This window comes from Nycticebus coucang, chromosome X (genome assembly GCF_027406575.1).
Source record: "Nycticebus coucang isolate mNycCou1 chromosome X, mNycCou1.pri, whole genome shotgun sequence".
In the NCBI taxonomy this organism is placed as follows: Eukaryota; Metazoa; Chordata; class Mammalia; order Primates; family Lorisidae; genus Nycticebus; species Nycticebus coucang.
The window spans coordinates 15,532,363-15,558,751 of NC_069804.1; the positions used below are offsets into that span (position 1 = coordinate 15,532,363).

At 41.1% G+C, this 26,389-nt stretch overlaps 2 protein-coding genes across 6 annotated transcripts in view; both read left to right on the forward strand.

The window, feature by feature from the left end:
• The window catches only part of REPS2 (RALBP1 associated Eps domain containing 2), a 313,577-nt gene that overhangs the window by 103,755 nt on the left and 183,433 nt on the right, over positions 1 to 26,389 (forward strand). For all 5 annotated transcript variants that reach the window (XM_053580740.1, XM_053580743.1, XM_053580742.1 and 2 more), the window contains exon 6: positions 19,024 to 19,162. In XM_053580740.1, coding sequence (XP_053436715.1) covers positions 19,024 to 19,162 — 139 coding nt within the window. The remainder of the gene's footprint in view (positions 1 to 19,023; positions 19,163 to 26,389) is intronic.
• Positions 10,056 to 12,224, forward strand: LOC128577888 (pyruvate dehydrogenase (acetyl-transferring) kinase isozyme 3, mitochondrial-like). Its single transcript, XM_053580263.1, has 2 exons — positions 10,056 to 10,151; positions 11,508 to 12,224. The coding sequence occupies exons 1-2, from the start codon at positions 10,056 to 10,058 to the stop codon at positions 12,171 to 12,173; spliced, it is 762 nt and encodes a 253-aa protein (XP_053436238.1). The 3' UTR covers positions 12,174 to 12,224.

Here is a 26,389-nt window from a genome sequence, read left to right on the forward strand (position 1 = left end):
ATTTGTGCACAGGCAATTCTGATCAACACAGAAGGGGAGTGTCAGGCACTCCCATAAAGAAGTGGGCTGTTAGTCTGGAAGGGAATGAGTCTGAAGAAGATCCAGGTGTTCACTGAATACTGTCATTTTGTGGCTTACTTTTCACAAGTTATTGAAAACATCTAGGCAAAGTAATCATTTGTACTTCTGTTGGCATAGGATTGAGAATCTTCTGCTCCCACTCTCCTCCACTGCCCTTGCTTTTATCAGGGTTGCTAGAAAGTACCTTTTACATGTTAGACTTAGTGCAGAACTTGGTCTTATAAGGTGGTGCTCTGTGTACAAAGAACTTTCTTAAGATAAGTTAGCCATATGTATTTATATTAATGTTTCCTACAACCATAAGATCTAGGTCCTGCCTTCTCTATTCATGTAGATAAGTTGACTGTGGCTGAGACAGGTCAGATAGCTAGTCTAAGGTTTCATTTGTAACTAGTAAGTGACAGAGCCAGAATTTGAATCCAGCCTCATTCAGAAGCAAAATCTGTGTTTTTAAATACTTTACATTAGAGTGCCATATTACCAGGGAGTTAGGTTCTGGAGTTGCTGCAAAACAACTGTTGGGTGTAGTAAAACATATTCTTGAAAATTCCTATTGGTACCATATTGGAGAACCAATATGCTATTCACTTCTAAGGGCCAGTACAGCTCACTTTCACCCTCAAGTTGGAATATAGTTGTTTCTTCAGCTGAGGCCCAGATGTAGCAGTTGGCTGCATTTAGAGACCCTGTGGTATAAAAATATGTGCCTTTAAACATGAGAAGCACACCCACCGTGGAGTGATGTTTCCATTAGGAAAGGTATCGAAGGGACTGGGATTCATCCCAGACTCTCCGGGGTGTGGCCATGCAGGTTCCTGCAGAGCATGTTCTGCTCAGGAATGGTTAGAATGGTGGTCAGGCAAACAGTGAGTCCTGAGCTTTGGGGAAGTAGGACAGGGCTTGCCAGACCCTTTCTACCCAGCCCCAGATTTGGGATGGTCATGTGTGCTTACCTGGATTGGTGCCCTGGAACTTCTTTTCTAGTATTTAGGTCCCCTTCCTGCTGACAAATATGCTTCTTGAGCCCTTCACTCAACTGATATTTAGTGAACACCTCTTAAGTCCCAGGTACTATGTTGAGAATACAAAAATGAAGATAACCCTAGCAATTGCTGGCCACTTATGGAGCTATTGGAGGAGATGGTCATTGACCAAACCATCACAGAGTAAATATGGAATTAGGATGTGGGATGTGAATAGAAATTACACTGTGCTTTGAGGATGAAAAATGAAAGTGGGGGAATGACTCAGCCTTGAGGGGGAAGGCTTCTAGGGGAGAACAGCATTTGAGTTGGAATGAGAAAAATACACAAGTGTTAGCCAGGTGGGGTGGAACAGGACAGGCAAGAAGTAGAGGGAATGTGTGTATAAAGACATTGAGTGCTTGGCGTTTTATGCACACCATCTCTCCCAGTGCCACAGCTATCTTATAAGGTAATTACTGTTGTTTTCAGATGACAAAACCTGACATTTAAAGACTTTATTTAATTTGCTCAAGGTCACAGTTAGGAAGTGGCAGGGCTGGAGTTCAAACACGGGACATGATTCCTCCGTCGCTGGCTCAGGAACCAGATGAATGGTGATGTCATCTGTTGAGCTAAGAAGCCCTGGATGAAACACTGGCACTGGGGAAAGATCACAAGTTTAGTGTTGGATGTCAGGAATGGAGCTTTGAAGACAGCCCAGAGGAGATGTCAAAGAGTTGGTAGGTTATACAGGTCTAGAGGTTTGGGGAGAACCGATGCAGGACATAGGTATTTGGCTGCAATTGGCCATCAAAAGATCTCATTGTATAGTGTGGAAAAAACCAGGCAGGTTTGCACCCAGGTCCATCCAAACTCTGTGTGACCTTGGGCAAGTTCCTTCTCTGTTCTATACATGAATGATTTTGGATGGATTTTACAGTCCACTATAACAATCTGCAAGTCCTGTTCTCTTATTGTTTGTTTAGCATCAGTGGAGGTCTCCCCCCACCCTCCTATCTGGAGCATGGCCTTCTGTTTAAAAGGAAAACAAGGGTCCTTTCTCACTGAGGATAGCAGTCTGTGGTTTTCATAGCTGATATGTTTTTCTTTCCTCAGTTCTTAAGTTTCCTTCTTATGCCTGTTAAGTTGGTTTGGCTGGACTCCATGTTTCAGAAAGCAAAATGCCAACGTGAATTAGTCATGTAGAGGACGGGATTTGAAGTGAAGGTTCTTGGGGTAGGGGATTAGTTGTTTATTGGGCATGATGCTAGGCTTGGTTGGGGTGACTAATTCTCCTCATGTTGCCATGTTAATGTGGTGATGTCTCTCTCTCTCTTCTAGCTTCCTCTCTGGCCTTGTATTCAAATCTTTCCTGCCTGATTAGAAAGGGGCATGTTCTCTGGGTCATGGGGGAGGCTTTTAGGAACCTCTAGCCAGTGCTGTTGTAGCCCATGGACTTGACGTTTTAGAGGTGCTTATGCCAAATTCAGTGCCTAAACATTGGAATGATTAGTCTTTTTGCTTTACTATTTTAGGAATTTCACTTCCTTTTCTTTCTTTTTTTTTTTTTGATGTTAGACTTTTCCTTTTGAAATTTCATATACTAAGCATATGGCCTATGTTGGTGGGTGGTTGATAGTGGTTTGTAAAGAAATTATAAGCCTGTTTCTTGCTTCATCAGTTACCATGTGTTTAGAGGTCATGTTGTGGCTTACTTTTCACAAGTTATTGAAAACATCTAGGCGAAGTAATCATTTGTACTTTTGTTGGCATAGGGTTGAGAATTGTACCTTCTGCTCCTATTCTCCTCCACTGCCCTTGCTTTTACCAGGGTTGCTAGAAAGTACTTTTTTTGAGACTTCTTGGCAGCTTTTGAAACTGATCACCTTCTTGAACTGCTCTCATCATTTGGTATCCAGGACGCCAGCTCTCCTGTTTTTCCTCCTGCTTTTGTGGCTACTTCTTCCCTTATCCTGTTTTTCCTCCTGCTTTTGTGGCTATTTCTTCCTAATCTTCTTTTTCCATCCTTCATTCTCTGTCTGGCCCTTACCCTTTGGTCATCTCGGGGCCTGCTTCTCATTCTACTTAGTTTTTAGCTACCTGGAAGCTGATGACTACATATGTCCATTAACTTAACATCTTTACTTGAAGGTCCCACTGTCACTTTCAACTGACATGTCTTTCCTGCAAGACTAGCTTTCACCCTTCCACTCCTGGTTCCATTCACCTATTATCACAGACCAGAATGCTGGTCATTATCTTTGACTCCTCTCTTATCCCCACCTATTTTTGGAGATAGGATGTCACTCTGTTGCCCAAGCTGGAGTGTAATGGTGTTACAGCTCACTGAAACCTCAAAGTCCTGGGCTCAAGTGATTCTTCTGCTTCAGCCTTGTGAGTGGATGGGACTTACAGGTGTGTGCCACTGTACCTGTAGAGATGGGATCTTGCTGAGTTGCTCAGGCCAGTCTTGAACTCCTGGCCTCAAGTGATCCTCCTGCTTCAGCCTCCTAGAGCGCTGGGATTATTGTTGTGAGCCACTGTGCTTGGCCTCTCTCACTCTTTATGCCCATTCAATTACTAACGCCTGTCCATTCCACTTTCCAAATAACTCTTGTCTGTCCATCCTCTGAACTCCTTGGTTCAGGCTGTTGTCCTTTGTCATTAAATCTATTATGTTAGCCTCTAAATCTTTCTTCTTGCTTCTACTCTGGGCCTGTTTCAATCCATTGTTCTTATTGCAGACAAAAACAAACTTAAAAAGACAAATCCAATCATCTTGTTGACTTGATTGGAGCTTTTCACTCTCATAGTGCTCAGCGTACCATCTGTCTTCCTGAGTGCCACCCTGTTTACCTTCTCAGTCACATAGCTCACTGTTTCTCTCCCTCTGCACTCCGGCCATGTAGAGGTGCTGGCCATTGCCCATATGGTTAGGGTTCTCTGTGTGGGAAGCTTATTCTTCACCCCCACTCTTGCCTTCTTTGTTTTCTCCTTTGTCTCAGTTCATCTATGCTTCCCCCCCCCACCACTGTGGACATGAATGTGAGTTTTCTAATCTTTTTCACATACATGTGATGTCTTCATTTTTTTCATTCTTAAAAAAAAAAGGGTTCATTGCTCATTTATATTTAAAACTCAGCCAGAGGGATGGGAGTCTGATCATTATTGGTTTCCCATCTCAGAAGCAACCAGCATTGCCTGTTTCTTTTGTATCATTCCAGGAACATTTTATGCATAGACAAGCAAATACAAGTGTGTGTGCGTAACATGAGTATGTTGGATGTAGTGGTTCACACCTGTAATCCCAGTGACTTGGGAGGCTGAGGCAGGAGGATTCTTTAACCCTGGAGTTTGAGGCTGCAGTGAGCTGTGATCATGCCTCTGCACTCCAGCCTAGGTAACAGAGCAAGACCTCATCTCTAAAACAAAAAAGTCTGTAACTTGAAAAAAATGTTTATTTAAGCATGTGTGCCCTTGTCTCCCTCAGTTTTCTTCAGTCCCAATTTCTTCCTATGCTTTCTCCCATTCACATACTGTAGGTACTTGAGGCCTTACTCAGGTGATCTCTACTACTTGCGTCCTCTTGGGATGGTTTTCAAGAGAAAAGACAAGTATATAAAAGATGGTGAAATAAACGAAAATGCTGAGGCTCTATTGGAGTGTTGTTGACGTAAGTCAGAAGAGAATTGATAGTCACCGCGAGGAATTTGTTCATTCTAAGAGTTGTGATGGAGAAAGGAGGAAGTAGTCTTTCTGGAAGGCTGATTTGGCACTGAGAGAGCTTCTTCTGCTATGAAATGTATTTTATGGGGTGACTGGGCCAGGCTGCTGGGAGGATAAGGAGAGCAAGGATAGAAGATGGCTGAAGGATAGGGGTGGGACTGAGTGAGGTGGGTTAGAGTTGAGTCAGGAGAGAGTTGGTGCTCTGAGTTCAGAAGAAAAGTGAAGCAGGTAGGCAGGTGAGGAATGCCAGGTACCGTCTCAGCCACTCTGATTCTCTTACCTGATACTCAGCCCAGGGCAGCGACCCATGAAGCAGGTTGGGCCCACCAGGGCTCTTGGGGGTTCAGGATTCTCTACCAAGGCATCATGTGGCATGCACACGTGTGTGTTTGTATGTGTGTAATGTGTTTTCAGCAGGATCTCAGGCATCGTCTGCCTTCCTTATTTGTGAACTTTTCCCCTCTCCCTGTGTGAGAGTGGAGACCTTGCTCCTGTGAAGCACTGTGAAGAACCCCCGTGGCTCTTAGGCATTTAGTTCTCAGGTTTCCTTCCACTCCTCATATCAGGTGGCCCCTCAGGCTGATGAGCCATCCAACAAAACACATACACATGTCCCCCTCCTCACAGGGCCACAGTGACAGAACGCTAAGGTTTTAGTTGCTTGCTTTAGTGTATACAGTGAATACCACTGTTATTTTCTTAGCTCATGGGTTGTGAGCTCTCATCTGTGCTTGTTTGTCAGAGTAATGTTTTAAAGATTTCAATAATATGACAAAAATTCAGAAGATACAAAAAGGCATAGAGTGAAAGTGTCCCTACCATGGCACCCTCCCAAAGCCCCCAGCCCCCTATCCCAGGAGCAACTAATATAACCCATTTTTATGGTTCTATACAAAACATTTTATTTATATAGTATTGGATCCTAGTCATATACAAATGAAAATAGGTATTTTTATGTATGCTTGTATGTAATATGTGCAAAGTATGTATTTCCACCTTTTTATACATGTGGTAGCATACTGTGCATCTGTTGTGCATTTAGCATTTTTTACTTAACAATACATTTTAATAACATTCTATAGCAGTACATAAAGTACTTCCTCATATTTTTGTTTTTGTTTTTTTTTAACAAATGCATAGTCTTTCATTGTATGCCTCTTCCATTAATCATTTAGCCAACCCCTTCTGATTGTTTGCAGATACAGAGGATCAGTTACTAGAAATGGAATTATTGGGTGAAAATGTCTATTTGTAATTTTGGGTAGCACTTTCCAAGTTGGAGGTAGTGGCAATTTATGTACTTGCCAACAATATATGAAAATGCCTATTTTCTTGTACCCTTGCAAATACAATGTGCTATCAAACTTATAGATCTTTGCCAATCTGATAGGTGAAAAATGCCATCTTAGTGTAGTTTTGTTAGTGTATCTCTTTATTAGTGAAGTAGAATGTCTTAGGTCTATGAGTCATTTTGTTGCCCCCAAATACCAGTGGAATTATGGAGAATTACGCCCAGCACACTGAGTCCAGTTGAGTTTTAGGGTCCTTTATTTAGTCAGCACAGAGTGGGGTTCATATCCAAAGAACTCTCAGCCAAGAGAAGTAGGGGAGCAGTTTTTAACTTGTGCTTTCAGTTGGGAGGGATTTCTAAGAGTGAAAGGGTTACAGAAGCAAAACTTGCCAGATTAGAGTCAATAGGGAGGGAGTAAGTGGTTACGAAAGGGCCTTGAAGAAGAGCAGGTGTTGCATCCAGATTGGGAGTTTTCAAGGTCTTGCAACTTTAAACTTACCTTTCTGTTCCTGCAGGGTATACTGTACTTAGGGGCCTGTAACAATATGTGAGGGGAGGGCATGGGGGCTGCAAAGTTTTAAACCATGTACAAGATGGAGTCAGCCGGTACAAAGTGGAGTTGGCCAGGCTCCACACTGGTAGGACCCACAGATGCCCAAACGGGTGTTGTTACCACAAGGATGTCCTATAGTTTTCACAGCCTCATGTCTACTGCCTGCCTGTTTCCTTCACTTGCTTATAGTTCCTTTCTAAATTTTCTAGGCCTTACTTTTGAGGATGGAAACATTTTATTTCCTTCAGTCCAACTGATACTGAATTTTGCTTTTCTCAGTGTAAATCTTTTTTGGCTATTTCTGATTGCATTCCTCAGGTGCTTACCATGTACCCAGACTTCTCAGTAATCAAAGAGATGTCAATTGCTTACTTTCTTTGCTAGGGGGCACTTCTACTTGAAAGGTAAAAATGTTTTGTGTTACACAATGAGAATATTAAAGAAATAGTGGATTATTTAAAGAAAGATAACTTGAAGAAATAAGAAGAGGATACCTCAGAAATTGAAAGAAGTTTATGGGAAAGAGACATATATACAGAATTATCAGGACTGATTGGGTGATTGAGGTGCTGCCTTACTGTCTTGCAAAATTCATGTTTAGACATATAGGGTAGAGGGAGGATGATAAAATGGTAGGCTGGTTCACATGGGAATCCTAGCTTGAAGTTAGTGTATTTCAACTTGGTATTGGAACATTGTGTTTGCAGGGGCACAAGAAAATAGGCATTTTCTTATATTGTTGCCAGGTGAACAGGCAAGTTGGTTAGACTATTGATGAAAGCAAATGAGCACATTTTATTTGTGGTGTTGTGATATCAGTGCTGCTGTTTTTCCCCACAAGGTATGGAGCATTGCACTGAAGGCTTATGGTGGCCAGAACCTTCCTAGTAATAGCTCATTCATTCATTTGGCCTGCATTCATTTGGTAGACAGGAGCACCTCTGATTTAACCTTTCAGTTGTAGCTGAAGGGGCTTCTGGTTCAAGATGGAGGACTAGAGATGTCTCCTTACCAGCCGCTCTCAGTTGTAGCTGAAAACACCTGATTGAATACTTGGTCGTGGGCAGTACTTTGTAAATCTAGAAATCAGAGTGGCATTTCTTTCTGGCTTATTTTCTAGGACCTACTGGTCTCAGCTTTACACTAGGCTATGAATATAGAAGCCTGCTTTACAGTGGCACCATTTCAGTCCCTAGACCAGACGTCCTCAAACTTTTTAAACGGGGCCAATTCACTGTCCCTCAGACCTTTGGAGGGCTGGACTATAGTTTAAAAAAAAACAACTAGGAACAAATTCCTATGCACACTGCACATATCTTACTTTGAAGTAAAAAACAAAACGGGAACAAATACAATTCATACCACTTCATGTGGCCCATGGGCCGCAGTTTGAGGACGCCTGCCCTAGACCCATCAGTATTTTCTTTGCCCTCAGGTGAGCAGGCAGTGTAGTGCCCCCAACTGCCTGTTCCAACAAAAATCACTGTCAACTGAGGTGCTTATTTGGTCCCAGTGTTGTGTCAGTCTTCCTAATAGCCTTGCAAGGTATGGAAACAAATTACATCTTCCATATTTGGAATCACTTAAGTTCTTTGATGAACCAGCCACCATGCCAAGGGGACACTGAGGAGTACAAATGCAGTCCTTAGTCTTAAGGCAGTTGGAGTCAAGTGAGGGAGATGCATTCTAATCAAATGATTCCACCTATACATGTAGAATTGACAAGTGACAATTGACCTAAAGGCAAGGGAATACTCTGGTAGAGTGTAACAGAGAAATCCAACCTAGGGCTAGTGAGGGAAGGCTTATTTGAAGACACGAGCTTGGGCTGAGCTGTGGAGGATGCATAGGAGTGAAGGGCAAAGGAAGGATGATGCTGGGAGGTGAGGAGAGGAGTTTCATATAGAGGTAAGAGCCTGGACAAAGATATGCCTCAATCAGGGTTAATTGTGGACAACAGGATCTCCACTGGCTAGTGTAAGCAAATAGTGGTTTATAATAAGGAGGGCCTGAAGATACAGACTGTATTCAGAGTGAGTTTGCAAGAACAATTCCCCACACCCCACAGCATAGCTGGGCTGAACAGAGAGCTTTGCCACTGCCACATTCAGAAAGCTCCTGCACTGGGAAACTGCTGCCATGAAGTCAGCTCCAGATCCACACCACGCATGACCTAGACCAGCCAAATGGATGTTTTGTTCCCTGCCTTGCCCACCGTGTCACTCAGTTCTGAATCAGTCTTCCATGAATGTATAATTCCCATCTGGAATTCTAGCATCAAAGGTGTTTGGACAGTGGAGTTTTTAGCTAGCAGCCTGCGTAGTGCAGGGTGTATGTTCTGAGGGGGTGGAATGGATGTCCAGTGAGCCAGTCCACCATGTTTAGCATGGCAAGTGGACATGTTTAGAGAACTGAGAGAAGGTGGCTGTGGCCAGAGCCTTGAGTGGGAAGGACAGGAGGGTGGGGAAGGAGGCAAGCCCCTGTGGGCTGTGTGATTGCCTTTCATGTGAAGAGCTGATGGCTCAGGAATTAAGTTACTGGTTAGTAAGTGACCAATCTAGATGGAAACCGGAGTCTGTTTGCTTCTGGAACCTGTGCTCTTTTTCCATCTCCAGTCGGAAGCCTCATTCTCCAAAGCGTTGCTCGATTCAGTCTGAGTTCTGGGTGCATTTGTTTCCCATCTGAACTCAGGCTGCTTTGGGTGTGAAGGGGAGGATGTAGTAAAGAAGAGATGGTTAGCCTTGACCTGACCAGCAGGGATGGGGTAGGGACATCATTACACTGTTAATGGAAGTCAGCAGCGTTGTCAAAGTCTCTTCTTACTGCTGATTTCTCATTTTCTCCTGGCCTTCTGAGCCTAAGCAAAAAGCAAAATCCTGATAATTTTGAAGGAAAAATGCCCTTCTGGTACAGCAGACCTTGGCTTCTGATGGAAGAATTAGAGACAGTGGTTACTAATAAGCATTTCTTATGGTAGTCAAAATAGTGTTAGTGCCACATACTAAAAAAACAGTAAAGACCTGTATTGTGTGGCTGTCTCTAGGATTCTTTCAAGATGTAAAGGCAGGCCAGATGCTTACATGTAAAAATTACATGAGAAATAAGATAGTACTCTATCCATATAATTTAATAGTTCACCAGCCCAAATTAAACTAAACTAGGTAACAGGGAGGAGAGTGTTAATGTAGCATGGTTATAGCTCAAGCTCAGATCCTCAATCTGCAGAATTGCTGCAGTGATTAGGCTTTGCAGTGAGATTCTTTCTGAAAAGAAAATGCTACATTTGTACAGGATATATGGGTAGCTAGAAAGAGATAACTATAGAGCTTGACGATGAAGAGTACGTACTCTGTACTAAGTTCATATTCTAGCTGTACTGTTTGCTAGGTGTGTGGTCTTGGTAAACTACTTCCCTTAACTGAATTTCCTGTTCTGCAAGATGGAAATAGCAGGACCTACCTTGCAGAGTTATTATGAAGGTGAAAATGGATCTTGCAGTATTAGGTACTTACAGTGCCTGGCACTTAGCAGCAAAGTAATGAATGCGTGTTACCTGACATCATTCTGTCTCTGGTGATAGTTTGAAAGATTTAGCTTATCTTAATCAGCAGCAACTGTGAGTTTCACATTAGGCACAGAGAGATTCCTACACCTTTTAAGCTGTTGAAATTAGATCCCTAAGTGAGTTTGGCAATATGTGGTTAAAGGCATCTTTGTGGGTTTATTTCCCTGAAGAAACAGATAAGGTTAAATTGCTCTGTTAGGATTTAATTTTACCTAACTTCTCTACAGGCAAAACCAGAAATTATTTATTACAGCTTCCTGCAAATCAATAATTATTTCAAAATAAAAGGTTAAAAAAAAAGGGATTTAGGGTGGCGCCCGTGGCTCAAAGGAGTAGGGTGCCAGCCCCATATGCCGGAGGTGGCGGGTTCAAACCCAGCCCCGGCCAAAAAAAAAAAAAAAAAAAAAAAGATTTAAAAAAAAGTTATCTAACTTCATAGGTAAGGGAGATGGGCCAGCCTTTACAATGTTGGATAACATTATTTGATAAATGTATATAAAGTTCAGCTTTTGTCAGTATAGGAGAGCTCAGATTAACCTTTCTGTCTCCAGACTTTGAGAGTTTGTCCATTTTTAAATTTATTCAGTCATTTAACAGATACTTATTGTTTCCAATGTGGCTAGACACCTGTCTAGGCACATGGGATACAGCAGTGATTGGGATAGACAAAATTTCCTACGCTTTGTGGGCCTTATATTGTAGTGGGATGGGGTGAGTGACAGAGTATAAACAAGATTTATTGAGCATAAAGTAGAATGGTTTAATGTTAAAACATGCCTGCTGAGCTCTGTCACCTTGTCTAGCTCTTTTTCTTTATTCCTCATTTAACAATCTCCCCATTTTTTCCCTAGTCTTCTTTTCTTCTCTCTCTTTTTTTTAAAAATGGGATCTTGCTATGTTGCCCAGGCTGTTCTTGACTCCTGGCCTTACATGATTCTCCTGTCTCAGCCTCCCGAGTGGCTGGGACTACAGGTGCCCACTGTACCTGGCTCTTTTCTTTTTAACTCTGTCTTTCTTGGGAATCTTCTTCAAACCCATGAAAGATGAACCTATATTAACCAAACATAGAAAGACTGCTATAAAAATGAATCAACATCATGTTTCTGTAGATAGTCTGCATAGATAATCAAGTTAGAATTAGAAAGTTTGGGCTCAGAATGGTCTAATGTGAAAGTTAGCCTCAGGAGTTCTTTTGCAATGGCTTCCTGCACCCAGCTCAGTGGCTCAGTCTGGGGCCCCAGACAATGTCCAGTGTTCTCCACACTCCTGCTCAAGCTCTCTCCAAGGCAGTTCAACTGAGTGCCAAGTCCAAGAACACCGAAATAGTTCCCAGATGCATATGAAACAGCTAAGATGCTATGTGAACAGTATTACCTGGTAGCTCCAGAGCTGGAAGTCGAAGAATTCAATGCCAAAGCACCAAACAAACCTATTCAGGTAGTTTATGTGCCCTCACATCTGTTTCACATGCTATTTGTGTTGTTCAAGGACTCAATGAGAGCAACGGTGGAACTCTATGAAGATAGAAAAGAAGGCTACCCAGCTGTTAAAACCTTTGTTACTTTGGGGAAAGAAGACTTATCCATTAAGATAAGTGACCTAGGTGGTGGGGTTCTACTTCGAAAAACAGATCGTCTTTTTAACTACATGTATTCAACTGCTCCTAGACCTAGCCTGGAGCCTACCAGAGCTGCCCCTTTGGCTGGATTTGGTTATGGTTTGCCAATCTCTCGTCTGTATGCTAGATATTTTCAGGGAGATTTAAAACTGTATTCCATGGAAGGAGTGGGTACTGATGCTGTCATTTATTTGAAGGCTCTTTCAAGTGAATCATTTGAGAGACTTCCAGTTTTTAATAAGTCTGCATGGCGTCATTACAAGACCACTCCTGAAACTGACGATTGGAGCAATCCCAGCAGGGAACCTAGGGACGCTTCAAAATACAAAGCTAAACTGGACAAGATCCACACTAATAGAACTGTAGAGAACTGAATGCCCTGGTCCTCTCTGTGAAGAAAGAATGTCTTCTGCAAGTCGACCAGAGAGAAATCCTCCAACCAGTTCTGAGAGTGGCACCATAGTTATTCCTCGTGCTTGATGATATATTTTCTCTGTACCAGCTGGATCTTTCCATAGAGTTTTTCCTGTAGCTACTTTAGATCTTCCACTCAAGTAGTGACCTGAAAAAATTTGTCATTGTATCATGCTGTGGTGTGGTTGGCTCCTGTCGCAGAAGAGCACAGAGATCTTGTGCCCTCACGCTCTCCATGTTGTCGTCATAGAGTCTCTAGTGCCTACAGTGCCCCTGGGATTTGAGACCCTTCCCCATTCCAGAAACAACAGATCCTGCTGTTGCTGTTTGTGACCAAATACCATAATTTTTATCCCCAACCCCCACCTAGGGCTGGAGGAACCTGGAAGTGGAAGACATCAGCTGAGCATGCCTTGACGATTCATTCCCAGGGCCCTTCCTCTCTCCTGTGCGTCCCTCCTCCACTGTCTGATTTAGACTTTGCCTCCTTCCATCTGATCGGATTCTCATTGTGAGGTGTGGCTACTTTTATCTTAGATCTTACTCATGGATGCCTTGATTTTATTTTAAAAATCGTGCGTGTACTTCTATTCTGTTGATTAAAGTGTTCCAAAAGTAAAAAAAAAACAAAACAAAAAACAAAAAAAAAAAAAAGAAAGTTAGCCTCAGGCTGCCATCTCTAATGCAGGACTGGCTATGCCACTGGCCAAGGCAGATCTTCTTTCCTTTGGGCCTTGCTTGAAGGATAGATTAGTCGGGGAGTAGCTGCTATAACAAATATACCCCACATTTTAACAACCCACCATAAAAAAATGTATTTCTCACTTGTATATGTTTGGTAAGTGGCTTTCCTCCCCATGGTCATTTAGGCACCAGGGCTTTTGTTCTGTGACTCTGCCATTCTCTATTCAGTGGAAGGAGGAACTAGTTCTACCCAGAAGCGGTGCAAGTCACTGGTACTCACCTTGCTATGGCTACAGTTCAGTCACATGGTTGCATTTAATTGCAAAGAAGGCTGGAAAACATCGTTTTTGGTTGGGCAGCTACTCAATGACACCTCTAGACCAGGCATGGTAGGTGAATTATTAGAGGACATCCCCATAATCCCACATATCAGCACTGCCATCACTTGCCTCTGTGACTTCTTTTTTTCTCAGCCCCATGGCTGACCAAGTGCTATGATCTTTCTTTAGGCAGATTAATATTCAGTGTACTCTTACCAGCCTGTCAGCCATTCTTTTCTTCAGGGTAAGTGAGTCTTGTCACATCTTTGCTCATAAGATCATGTTTTGATCAGCAATTGCCCTGTGACAATCTTATTTCTAAAATATTTTTGGCAGTGGAAGTGTCTTCACATATTTACAGTGGGCTTGGTATGAGCTTTTGCTACTCCAGATGGTTTGTTTATTAAGGCATCAAAAGAACACTGTTTTGAGATCATTACATCCTCATAGGTGAAATGGTGGACTCTAAGGCAGCATTTATAGGATGCCTCCAGGGCAGGATTATATTCTGTATAGAAATGTCCTATGGTTGAAACAACATACATACCCTTTTAAAGTTCTCCCTGACAGTGCCTCCTTGCGATTCATATAGTCAACTTTGCTTGATTTTTAAGATAGTTCAGGGGTAAATGTCATCTTTTGGGAATTTATTAATAGTATTACTTTTTAATGAGTCGTTTGAAGTCTCTTTCATTATAAATAGCCTGTTTTCCCTAGAGATAATAAGTCGCAGTGCCAAATATTTGCATTTCACTTGAAACAAAACCAAGGGTTGAATGTTTTAAATATAAGCAAATCTAATTCTCCTGTGTCTAGAGAAACTGTATAATGAACCATATGTATGTAGCTTAAGCAGACAGATGTGGAAGATTTCTCTCTTTATCTCCCCTCTTCTATTTTTAAAAAAGAGCCTAACACTGGCAGAACCCCAAATCAGCACCAAGTAGCAAATATTTCCGCCCAGCCAACAAAACCCCTGGAGCTGGAGCTGGTGCTGGCCTGGGAGGCCCATGTGCGCGTGTACCCAGTGGGCTTTTCCTGCTTCTGGCTTCTACGTGGAAGGCTAAGGCCTCATAGCTCACTGGCCCACATTTGTTAATGCCTTCAGCTCCCCCCGCCCCCCAATAAGCTGTTCTCTCTTAGTACTGATGTTGCAGATCTTTGTCTAAAAAGTTGTGTTGATCATTGTGGGTGATTTTGGGGTTGGTTTAGAGGAGATGGGTCTGTGTGTCTGGGCCTGCAGTGAGACAGCCCCTACTTGCTGCAAAGAGGTGCTGAGCTGCCATCCCACTGCCATGACGAGCCTTCCTCCAGTGGTGGCCACATGGCTTCCCCCCCACTTTTCCTCTTATAACCCTTTCTACCTCTGGGCTTACCTCTAGCTGGGATCGCTGACAGGGCCTTAGCTGGTTTTCCTGCCTTTTGTCTTTCCCCTTCCCTTCTGCTCACTGAAGTGATCATCCTGTAAGTCAAATGTGATTATTTGATTGTCCTATTTAATACTTAGCTATGGCTCCCCATCATCTTCTAGATGCAGTGTGAGCCCCTCAACTTGGTGTACTTGAGCCTTCATGCCCTGGGCCGAGGCCTGAGTATCTGTATTTCTAACAAGTCCTCAGGTGATGCTGATGTGGGTGGTGTGGGGACCACATGTAAGTAGCAAAAGTCTAGGGAACCTTGCCTTATGCAAACACTTATCTAACTGTTTTGAGATTGCCTGTTTGTCTTTCTCTCTCATTGGATTCCATGCTTCTTGGGAAACAGAATCTGTTTGCCCATCAGCATATCCCTAGTGAGTAGTATCTGGGGTATCGTCAGCCTTCAGTATGTGTCTGCTGAATGAGCAAATGAACCAGTCACTGTTTATGCAGTGAAGTTCAAATCATTTTGCTTCTTGCAGTGGATCAGCTTTCTTTTGGAATATTTCGGCTTAATGGCATGTGCAATGCCATCTACTCCTACTACGTGCCCTTATCTGTCCTTGAAACACTCAATGGATATGGGACTTGAGAGCTCCTGTAGATATCAGACCATAGGTGACTACAGGAAGACAGATAGGGACTTCTTTTAATAGATAGCAGACTTTAAAATTGGAGAATGGACTCACAGGTTTTCTTTCATTAATAACATCATAGAGCAGTGTTTCCACATCTCTTGCAATACATGGCACACATCTGACTTACTCGAGCCCGTCAATAAGTGGAAATCACAATGCTTTTTAGTATCTGTGATGCAGGTACTAGGGGCTGTAGGTGGGACAAAGGAGTATCTGTTGTGGCTCTAGCCCTCCAGATTGAACCCTGGGTGGAGAGATTTAAGAACACTTGAAATGTTCAAACTGTATGGTACTTACAATAAACATCATAAAGGTTCATATTTTTAAAGATGCTCGGGTCACTGGGTTTATTAAGTCAATTTAAAAGATATGATGAGAAGCAAGGGGATTCAGGTGGGCATAGGTGAGCACACTTAGTGTAAGCCCCTAGAAGGACTGTACTGTGTATGGGTTATACAATGTTCATATGCTCTCTCCCTTTGTCTCGAAGCCTTTTAGGTTTTAGGGAATAGGAACTCTCTTTGCCAGCTTAATTTTTCTTGAAAAAGAGCAGGGAGTGGGGTTCTCATGGGAATCCAAGAAATGAAAGCCAAGGAGTGGCCTAGTAGTCCACAGGGGTGGGAGTCCTTGGCTGTTCATGCTTGTTCTGCTGTTAGCAGGCCTTGCCCTAGTTGCCTGGAGTTTACTTCACTGTTCACTTACTTTTTTGCAGCAGCCTTCCTTACTTTCTCTCTTCTTAGGTCACTTTCTCTCTACTTCACAGCTTCTCCTGATCCTTGGCTCTGGATCCCTCAGAACTGTCAGCCCTTCTTGGCCCTTACTCTATATCCGGGCTCTACTGCGGATCTGTTCATAGTCTGCTTTCTCCCTTGTCTATCTTTATATTTCTCATCCGCATCCCCAAGAGTGAGCGTCTGGCCTAAGTTCTGTAAGAGCTTTCCATGCCAGAGCATCCCAAAGGCCATCATAGTGTCCACCCTTACTCTGACTCTGTCAGGTGTGAACCTGTGTGAAGTGGAGCATGTAGCCCACACATGGCTGCCTGGCCTGCTTTTGTAGCAGAGTGAGGGAGATGGGCAGTGTCCTCTGTCATGGCTGTGGGCATGGCAGGTACATTGGAGAGCTTGTTGGCTCAATAGGACTTGAGTACTGGGTAGGATTTACACAGGCTGGGATCAGAGGAAGAATGTTCTAAGAAAAAGATATAAATCAAACCCAAGAGCATATAGGCAATTGAAAAGGCTCCTGAGAGGAGGCTGGGATACGAGGGTCTTGAAGGCCAGGTGGAGGAGGTAGATTTTTTGTTAGGCAACAGGTCATCTCTGTGGGGTTTTAAGCAGAGGAGTCAATCACCCTCTCCTGTCCATTCCCAACTTTGGTTACCAGAATAGATTTGAGACCTGCTAAAAAGCCATTAACGCCACTCAGGAGTGAGTTGATGTGACAGGAAATAGGGAGCAGACGGTCATGGGCTTAGAGAAAGAGCAAACCTGGTAAATACAGGCTGACATCAGCAACACCTGGATATGGCACCTTTGTCACCAGGAGGGGAGGATAGGGTGTATTCCAGGGAGTAGCAGCTTCCATGTTAGAACAAAGGAACGAAGCCGGCCCAACACCCAGCATGGGGATTCTGTGCCTTCATTCGTTGGGAAGTAGTGGGGCAGAGCTTTCAACCTGCATCCCACCTGCTTCATGAGACATCTTTGCCACCTGTTTACTCATAAACATCTGTTCTTATGTCTTCTCCCCATGCCCAGCTTTCAAGTTCCATTACTTCAACTATCTCAGTGCTGCCTTGAAGCACAGTGTTCCTGTGATTTCTCTCCATTATAATGTGGCTAGAAATCCAACCCAGTTCAAGCTGACCTCCCTATGCTCTACCTCCAAAAGCCAGCAGACATCTGAAAGTGCTGCTAGGACGTGGGTTAGAATTTGGTGGGAGCATTTTGGAAAATTGTGTGATTCATTTGGTGCTCAGATGGACTTTTGATCTTCCTTGCTTTCATTGTCTGTATTGTTTGTTACTATAATGATAAGGGATTTATGAAAAAAACTCAGATAGATTCAGTCCAGTTTAAAAAGTCCTGACATGCAAGAACTTGACTTTGAACAAGAAATTAAAAAAAAAGAAGGCCATTATTTGCTGCCTGTAGGGTTCACCAATGTGTATAGGTAAGTCCCTTAAACTCTCTGAGCCTCAGTTTCCTTATCTGGATAAGGGATAATAAGTAATGCTTTCTTACCTCTCAGAAGTTTTGAGATACTCAAGTGAGAAAGGAGTGTGTGAAATGCTTTGTAAATTTCAAAGCACTCTGTGAATTTAGGGTATTAACTAATAGTGACTTTCTGGACATTTTAAAGTGGTTTGATTTATATTTAGTATAAACTCATCTAGTATAAAAGTGATATATTTGTTATAAATTATTAACAACTATATAGCTCTCAACTTCTTCATGTAACTTTCCTTCTGAATGAGGGACCCAGATGTTTTCCTTAGGGAATAGCCTCTTTGCTGGGTGCGTTCTCATTCAGCACTTCTGGGTATTTCATCTCATTGTCCTGGCCCTCCCAGGGCACTCTTAACCCAAGGTTTCAGATGTCAAAGTAATAGATATTTTATTTCAGAGATGACATCTCAAGGTTAAATCACAACTCACACTTTTATAGTCTCTTCTCTGAACACTGTCAGAGAAGTATGGATTCCTGGAATGATGCATGTTTGTGTGTGTGTATGTGTGGGGGAGGACAGTTAAGGTGGGGAAGGGGATGGCCAGTTGTCTTTTGTAGGGATAGTGGATAAAAGGCCCTCTTAGTGATCAGTTCTTTGAAAATGTGTTCAGAAGCAGGCAATTGATGACTCTTTGGCAGTAATACCCCTAACCTTTCCTAGTCTCTTTTTGACCTAAAGCCTTACCCTTCTTGTGTTCACCTCTTGATTTCACAAAGGTAGTATCTGAGTCTTAAGAGTAGATGGGAAGGATGGAACAAAAGCTCATCTCCTCCTCCCAGCATCATCATTTTTGCCTCTTTGGCCAATGCCTACAATAGCTTTTTTTCTGCACTCCCCTGGTTTTCTGAGCTCTTAAAATCCTCAAATTTGACTTACATGCCCTCTAGTGGCAGGTCTGATGCAACCCTTGTTACTCTTGTTGGTTGTGGCACTGTGACAGCTGTTCTCACCACTCAGATCAATAGCTAAATCTTATCCCCAATTTACAAATGTAGAATGAGAGGCTCAGTGGTCTTGACTTACCTACCATTCAAGTAGGACTTCAGGATGTGGGATTTGAATCAAAGGTTTGGCTTCTAGATTTATATCGTGTAAATATGACAGAAAAAAAGATAATATGGTTATAGCTGTTCTAATTTCCCCCCATAATTTAAAATCATGCAGATTATTTTACTGTCCATTCAGGTAATCTGAAAGGATCAAAATGTGAGCAATAATTGAAATGAGAATGATAGTTTTTTTAAAAACCCTTTATTCATTGCACTGGAAAAATTTTTGTCACTTACCAAGTGTTCAGTATTTCACACTCAGTCCTGTTGACACCTTTGGGGAATACAGAGGAAGTATAAAGCATGATTGCCCTTAAATTTATTTTCTAGTTGCAGTCTAGTTATGAGGTGGTTAAATTTGTTCCTTTGGAGGAAAAAATTAAATATATAATCATTTTTATTGGTGGTTAATTTTTGCACTTCATCTCACTTTCTGAGCATTTGTTTTTTTAAAAATTTATTTTGAAGTCCTTTTCAGTGGAGAGAGAACTGCAGGATAACAGCAGCGGTTACCCTGATGAACCCTGGAGGATAACAGCAGAACAGCGGGAGTACTATGTCAATCAGTTCCGGTCCCTGCAGCCAGACCCCAGCTCCTTCATTTCAGGTGAGAACCTGGGCCCCCAGGCATTGTTCTCAGGGGTAGACTGGTCAGCATCTTGAGAAGCAGTTCACACAAAATGAGTGTGGCAACTTCTGTGATTTCAATTTATTTCCCTTTAAGGTTGAATTTATACTTGATAAGGCTCAAGTATAAACCATGCAGAAAAGAAGGTGGCAGTGGCTTTTGGAAAATTGCTTCTGTTTTAAAGGGGTATAATGGGAATTTAAGGGGAACCTCGTCCAGACCTCACACATTATTAGCTGAAACACTCTTGGAATGAGAGAGCCAAGTACCAAGGCAAAACCTTTAATTGCTTCCTCATTATATTAAAGTTAGATTAAAGATAGAGGGTGGCTTTCTAGGAGTCAGTGTCACAAGTCTCCTTATCTCATATTCCCCTTTGAAATTCAATCTCAGGCCTGTTTTCTTTGCCTCAAGTGTTTCTTTCCTTGTTTTGCTGAGAGAAATGAAAATGGAGGAAAATTGGCCAGCATTTTTCCACATGTCAGTTCTTCTGGATTATCTTCAGATATACATATTTCGGTTGAGTTCTCATGTAAAATTAAACCTGAGAGGAATTGATTTAATTCCTGTGTGCCTACATGGTACAGGCTGAAGACTAAACAAACAGTGAAATAGTACAGGCTGGAAGAAAAATTCATAAAGCTTTCTTTTTACACTTCAATTTTGAAGAATAACAGTATGTCCTTGATAATTGTAGCCTGACATATTGCAGTATGGACTAAGACTAGTTTTTTCTTGTGAAATAAGGTGTGTAATCGAAATATACTTATCTAAATAAATGCAGACATCACTTACTGATTGGTGGTAATGGCTTTATCGAAGAAAAATAGTGTAGATACCATAAATTAAAGCTGACATTATGATTTCTAAAAAAGCAGCAGAAACCCAGATGGCACATACTGGCCACCTGCTAACTCCCACTCCCCCCACAATTGAGTTTCTTCATTATGTATCCAGATATATAGCTAAATAGGAATAGGTACCTATTAGAAATGTTTTTATTTTATTTTAACTTTTTTATTTTGCAAAATTTCAAATTCACATACAACTAGGTTGGCTAGTATAGCAAATCCTTGTGTACCTATCACTCAGCCTGGATGATTTTCTTTTATCTACTGTTGTGCCCTGCATAGTGGCGTTTCTGTTGGTCAACAATGGACCACATATATGGTGACAGCTCTGTAATATTATAATAGAGCCAAAAAGTTCTTATTGCCTAATGATGTCATAGTTGTCATAATGCTGTAGCTCAGTGCATCACTGGCATGTTCGTGGTGATGCTGGTGTAACCAAACCTGTGTTCTGATCATGTGAAAGCCTAACACATACAATTATGTCCAATCTACACTACTCGGTAATGATAGTAAGTGACTATATATTGGTTTCTATTTTTACTATGCTATACTTTCATCATTGTTTTAATTAGAGTGTACTTCTTCTATTTACAAAGATAAGTTAACTTTTCGGACAGGTCCTTCAGGAGGTATTCAGAAGAAGGCTATTGTTATCAAGGCAGATGACAGATCCATGCCTGTTAGTACCCCTAAAGACCTTCTGGTGGGACAACATGTGGAGGTGGAAGACAGTGATAGTGATGATCATGACCCTGTGTAGGTCTAGGCCAATGTGTGTGTTCATGTTTTAATTTTTAACAAAAAACTTAAAAGGCACAAACATTATTTTAAATCAAAAAACTCCTATAGAATGAGGAAAAATATATTTTTGTACAGCTGTACAATGTGTACTTTAAGCTGTGTTATTATAGGAGAGTCAAGTTAAAAAATTTAAAAGTTGACAAAGTAAAAAAGTTATGTCAGGCTTTAATTTAGTAAGGTTAATTTAGTAATGAAGAAAGAAAAATATTTTAAATATTGTGTAGCTTAGGTGTCCAGTGTTTCTACAGTGTACAGTAGAGTACTGTGGTGTCCTTGACCTTCACATTCATTTACTGCTCACTCACCCAGAGCAATTTCCAGTCCTCAAGCTCACTTCATGGTAAATGCCCTACACAAGTGTACCATTTTTTTATCTTTTATACTGTATTTCTACTATACTTTTTCCATGTTTAGATATGTTTTGATGCACACATACTATTGTGTGAGAATTGCCTGTAGTATTCAGTACAGTAACATGATGTACAGGTGGGTAGCCTAGGTGTATGGTAGGATCATCTAAATTTGTGTGAGTGCACTCTGTGATGTTTGCATGACAACAAAATCGCCTAATGACATGTTTCTCAGAATATATCTGTGTTGTAAGTGACATGTGACTGTATATCCTTTCTCAGCCCACATGATTTTGAATCAATTACCACACCATTTCATTTGAAAAAATATTTCCGAATATATATTTAAAGATAAGGCTGCTTTTAAAAAGCATAAAGAAGCCAACCATGGTGACTCACACCTGTAATCCTAGCACTTTGGGAGGCTGAGGCGAGTGGATCCCTTGAGCTCAGGAGTTTGACACCAGCCTCAGCAAGAACAAGACCCTATCTCTACTAAAAACAGAAAAATTATCTGGGCATGGTGACGGGCACTTATAGTCCCAGCTACTTAGGTTACTGTGAGTTTTGACACCATGGCATTCTACCCAGGGCGACAGAAGGAGACTCTGTCTCTAGAAAAAAAAGCATAACATGGGTGGTGCCTGTGGCTCAAAGGGGTAGGACGCCGGCTCCATATGTCGGAGGTGGTGGGTTCAAACCTAGCCCCAACCAAAAAATTAAAAAAAAAACATAACCATAATTCATTGACATATGTAAAAAAAAAAGAATATGGATTTCTTAATAGCATCAAGACCTCTCCTTGTTCATATTTCTCTGTTTGTCTCACAATGCTTTTTTTAAAAAAGCTTAGTTTGGTCAGGATCAAGAGAGGTCTGTAGGTTATAATTAGTTGATGTCTCTTTTAAAAAAATCTTTATTGAGATAATAATTCAAATACCATAAAATTTACTCATTCAATACATACAGTTTAATGGTTTTAGTATATTCAGAGTATATTCACAGTCTGAATTTAGGCCATTTCCACTCCCCCGATAAATCACGTGTTTATTAGTATTTACTCCCCTTTTCATCCCTCCTCACCTTCTATCTAGCCGTAGGTAACCACTAATGTACTTTCTCTCTGTATAGATTTGCCTGTTCCGGGCTTTTAAGTGGAATCTTGTAATATGTGGTCTTTTGTGTCTGGACTCTTAGCATGATGTTTTAAAGGTTCATCCATGTTGTAGTGTATACCAGAACTTCATTCTTTTTTCGTGGTGGAATAATTTCATTATATGGATAGATCCCATTTTATTCATCTCTTCATCAGTTGTTGGGTATAATTATGGGTTGCTTCCAATTTGGGAGTATTAAGAATATCACTGCTATGAACATTTGTGTACATGTAGTATTTTGTGAACATATGTTTTCATTTCTCTTGGGTATATGAGGAGTGGAATTACTAGATCGTGTGGTAACTCTACATTTATCTGAGGAACAGTCAGACTGTGTTCTAAAGTATCTGCCCCATTTTATATTTCCAGCAGCAGTGGATGAGGGTTTCAGTTACTCCATATCGTTGCCAACACTTACCTGTCTTCTGATTATAGTCTTCCTAGTGAGCATGAAGTGGTATCTCTTTGTGGCTGTGATTTGCATTTCCCTGAAGAATAATGATGTTGAGCGTCTTTTAATGTACTTATTGGCCATTCATATAACTTCTTTGGGGGAAAATATCTTTTTAAATCCTTTGTCATTAAAAAATATTATTGAGTTGTAAGAGTTCTTTATATATTTTATGTACTAGTTCCTTATCAGATATATGATTTGCAAATCTTCCCCCCTTTGTGATTTGTCTTTTTATTTTCCTAGTGGTATCCTTTGAAGCACAAAAGTTTTTGATATTTGTAATGTCTAGTTTAGCTCCAGTTTCTTTTGTTCCTTGTGTTTGTGTCATACTTAAGAAACTATTGCCTAATCCAAGTTCACAGAAATTTATGTTTTTTCTTATCTAAGAGTTTATAGCTTTTATGACATATTTTGAGTTAATTTCTGTGTCTGGTATGAGATAGGGTTTCAAATGTATTATTCTTTTCCATGTGGATATCCAGTTATCCCAGCACCATTTGCTGAAAAAAAAAAAAAAATGATGCTTTCCCCCCTGTTTAATTGTCTTGGCATCCTTGTCAAAATTTAATCAACTGTAAATATAAAAGTTTATTCTTGGACTCTTGCTTTTATTCCATTGATCTATTTATTTGTCCTAATGCCAATACTGTTATCTTGATGTAGTAAATTTTGAAATTAGAAAAGTGGGGCCGGGCGCAGTGCCTCATGCCTGTAATCCTAGTACTCTGGGAGGCCAAGGTAGGTGGATTGCTTGAGCTCACAAGTTTGAGACCAGCCTGAGCAAAAAGCAAGACCCCGTCTGCTGAAAATAGAAAGACTGAGGCAAGAGGATCACTTGAGCCCAAGAGTTAGAGGTTGCTGTGAGCTATAGTGCCAGGGCACTGTACCCAGTGTGACAGCTTGAGATTCTGTCTCAAAAAACAAAAAAAGTGGGAATCCTCCAACTTTTTTCTTTTTATTCAGTTTTGTTTTGATTTTAATATTTAAGGATTTTTTTTTTTTTTTGAGACAGAGTCTCACTATGTCACCATCGGTAGAGTGCTGTGGTGTTACAGCTCACAGCAATGTCAAACTCTTGGGCTTAAGCAATTCTCTTCCCTCAGCCTCCCAAGTAGCTGGGACTACAGGCGCCCACCACAATGCCTGGCTATTTTTTTGTTGCAGTTGTCATTGTTGTTTAGCAGGCCCGGGCCAAGTTCCGGTGTATGTGGCTGGAGCCCTAACCACTGAGCTACAGGTGCTGAGGCATTAAGGATGTTTTAAAATTTAATTTTAATACTTTATAATTCTAAAATTGAGCCTGTAACAAGCCATTATATAACCAGAGAAGTCTAAGCTCTATTCCTGTTCCTTCTCCCCTATTCCTTCACTGCGTCATAAGTAACCATCGTTTGTTATGGTTTGCCTTGTAAAAAATAAAAGCAAAAGTATGTGCATGTCTATCATGTATGTGTGTGTATCCCCATATTGTCCTAGATAAATGATAGCATACTCTTCTACACCTTGATTTTTTCGTATAATAAGCTCTGATGATTACTCCATAGTTATATGTCAGGGTACTCCCTGTTCCCTTTTGCAGCTGCACAGTCTTATCTGAGCATGTTACCTAACTTTTGTATTTTTCCCATCTGATAGGCAAGAAATCATATCTTTGTGTGGTTTTAATTTACAGATCTCTCATGAACAGTATGGAGCATTTTTTTCATGTGGTTAAGAATCATTTGCATTTCTATGCAATCTCTCATAGCTCTACCCATTTTTATATAGGGTTCTTGGTGTTTATTTTTAAAAGATCTATATGCATTCAGTGTGTTAACATTTTATTGCTGGCATATTGGTGCTTGGTATAGCCGTAATTTACTGGTCTAAGAGACTCCTTGTAATAAAATTTGAATCCATTTTTGATATTTGACTGCTGGATAGTTTTTAACCCTCACCTCTCCCTTTTTTTCTTCTACATAGCTCTTAGGAAGATCTGAAAATGGCTTGAGACAAAAGGAAAGGAGACTGGCGTGGGATTTTTATTGTGGCTTGAGGATGGGGCTTAGGTGAAGGTTCAAGCATAAGGTCTGAACTTCCTGTCAACATGAAAGGAAGGAGTGCTCAGACTTTCTTCTCATTTGGGGCACAGTTGAACTTGTTAGCCATCAACTGCTCTAGGGCTCCACTGAACTTCTCTGGAACATATGGTACAGTAGTCTCTTTCCACTGTCTGAAGGCCAGGCCTAGCTGTGGGTTCGGTCTAGTGTGCTTTGAAGAAAGAAGACCAAGGTGGGGAAATAGAATGAGATGAGAGGAGAATGTCTTCATATCTCCATGTCTCCAAAGTAGCTGGCAGGTAGTCCTGCAAGACATTTCTGACAAATATTTTACAAGGTGGCTGCCTTAGTGACCAAGAGTCACATAATCAGCATTATTTCCAGGATGGTTTCTGGGAGAAGGGTAATTGATTTTTAGGGTATCTTGGCATTGGTCCTTAATAATCTATCAAAGGAAAAGTAAGTCTGCGTTTAGGGTCCATTATAATCTATTGTTTTAAGGCAGTGGTTCTCAACCTTCCTAATGCCGCAACCCTTTAGTACAGTTCCTCATGGGTCACCACAACATGAGGAACTATATTAAAGGGTCACAGCATTAGGAAGGTTGAGAACCACTGTTTTAAGGTTAGTTAGAAGATCTGTGATTGCCATGGAAAGACTTGATTTTATCAACTTACAACAGGGCTTGGGGCTTTGATGTAACTATTATTTGTATTAGAATCAAAGCTTTTGAACCATGAAACTATTGAGAGCTGAAAGCATAAAAAAATTCAGTCTAAGATATGTTTCAAATGCAGTCATATAACACATGATTGCCTGATTCCAGTTGATATTGGTAAATTTACAATGAATAAAGAAAGCTTCCTGGATAAGCTTCTTAAAGCCAGTAAGAGATCTTTAATCTCACCAAAAATCTTTCCCATGAGGCTGCTGTGGTGGCTCACACCTGTAAATTCTAGCACTCTGGGAGGCTGAGGTGGGTGGGTTGCCTGAGCTCAGGAGTTTGAGACCAGCTTGAGCAAAGCAAGACCCTCATCCCTACTAAAAATAGAAAAATTAGCCAGATGTTGTAGTGGGTGCCTATAGTCCCAGCTACTCAGGAAGGCTGAGGCAAGCAGACTTCTTGGGCCCAAGTATTTGAGGTTGCTGTGAGCTATGATGCCACAGCACTCTACCTAGGGCAAGAGTAAGACTCTGTCTCAAAAAAAAAAAAAAAAAAAAAAAAAAGAAGAAACCTTGCCCATGATGTCTATTTTTATCTGTGTATATAGTGAGATTAATGGTGTTAATTTTTTATTTTTGCTTGGTTTTCTACCATGACTGTGTATTTTGAAATTTGTCAAATTTGTTTGAAATTCATCTTTTGAATGAAGCAGAATTAATTTATGTGATTTGTATCTGTCACGAGAAGTTTGTCATTGTTTCTTTTGCCCTATCCTAATAGATTCTTTTAAAAGCTGCTCATATGTTGCTTTTAGTCTCATGATTCACAGTTGCTTTGAGGAATAAATGTGTTCATGGTGATTCACTGATATATAAATATAAAAGCCA

Excerpts from the sequence above, each read along its gene's own strand:
- LOC128577888 (XM_053580263.1), top strand. The coding sequence starts at position 10,056 with ATGGAAATAGCAGGACCTACCTTGCAGAGTTATTATGAAGGTGAAAAT. Across the intron at positions 10,152-11,507 it reads GCCTGGCACTTAGCAGCAAA|TTCCCAGATGCATATGAAAC; the intron begins GTAATGAATGCG and ends ACACCGAAATAG.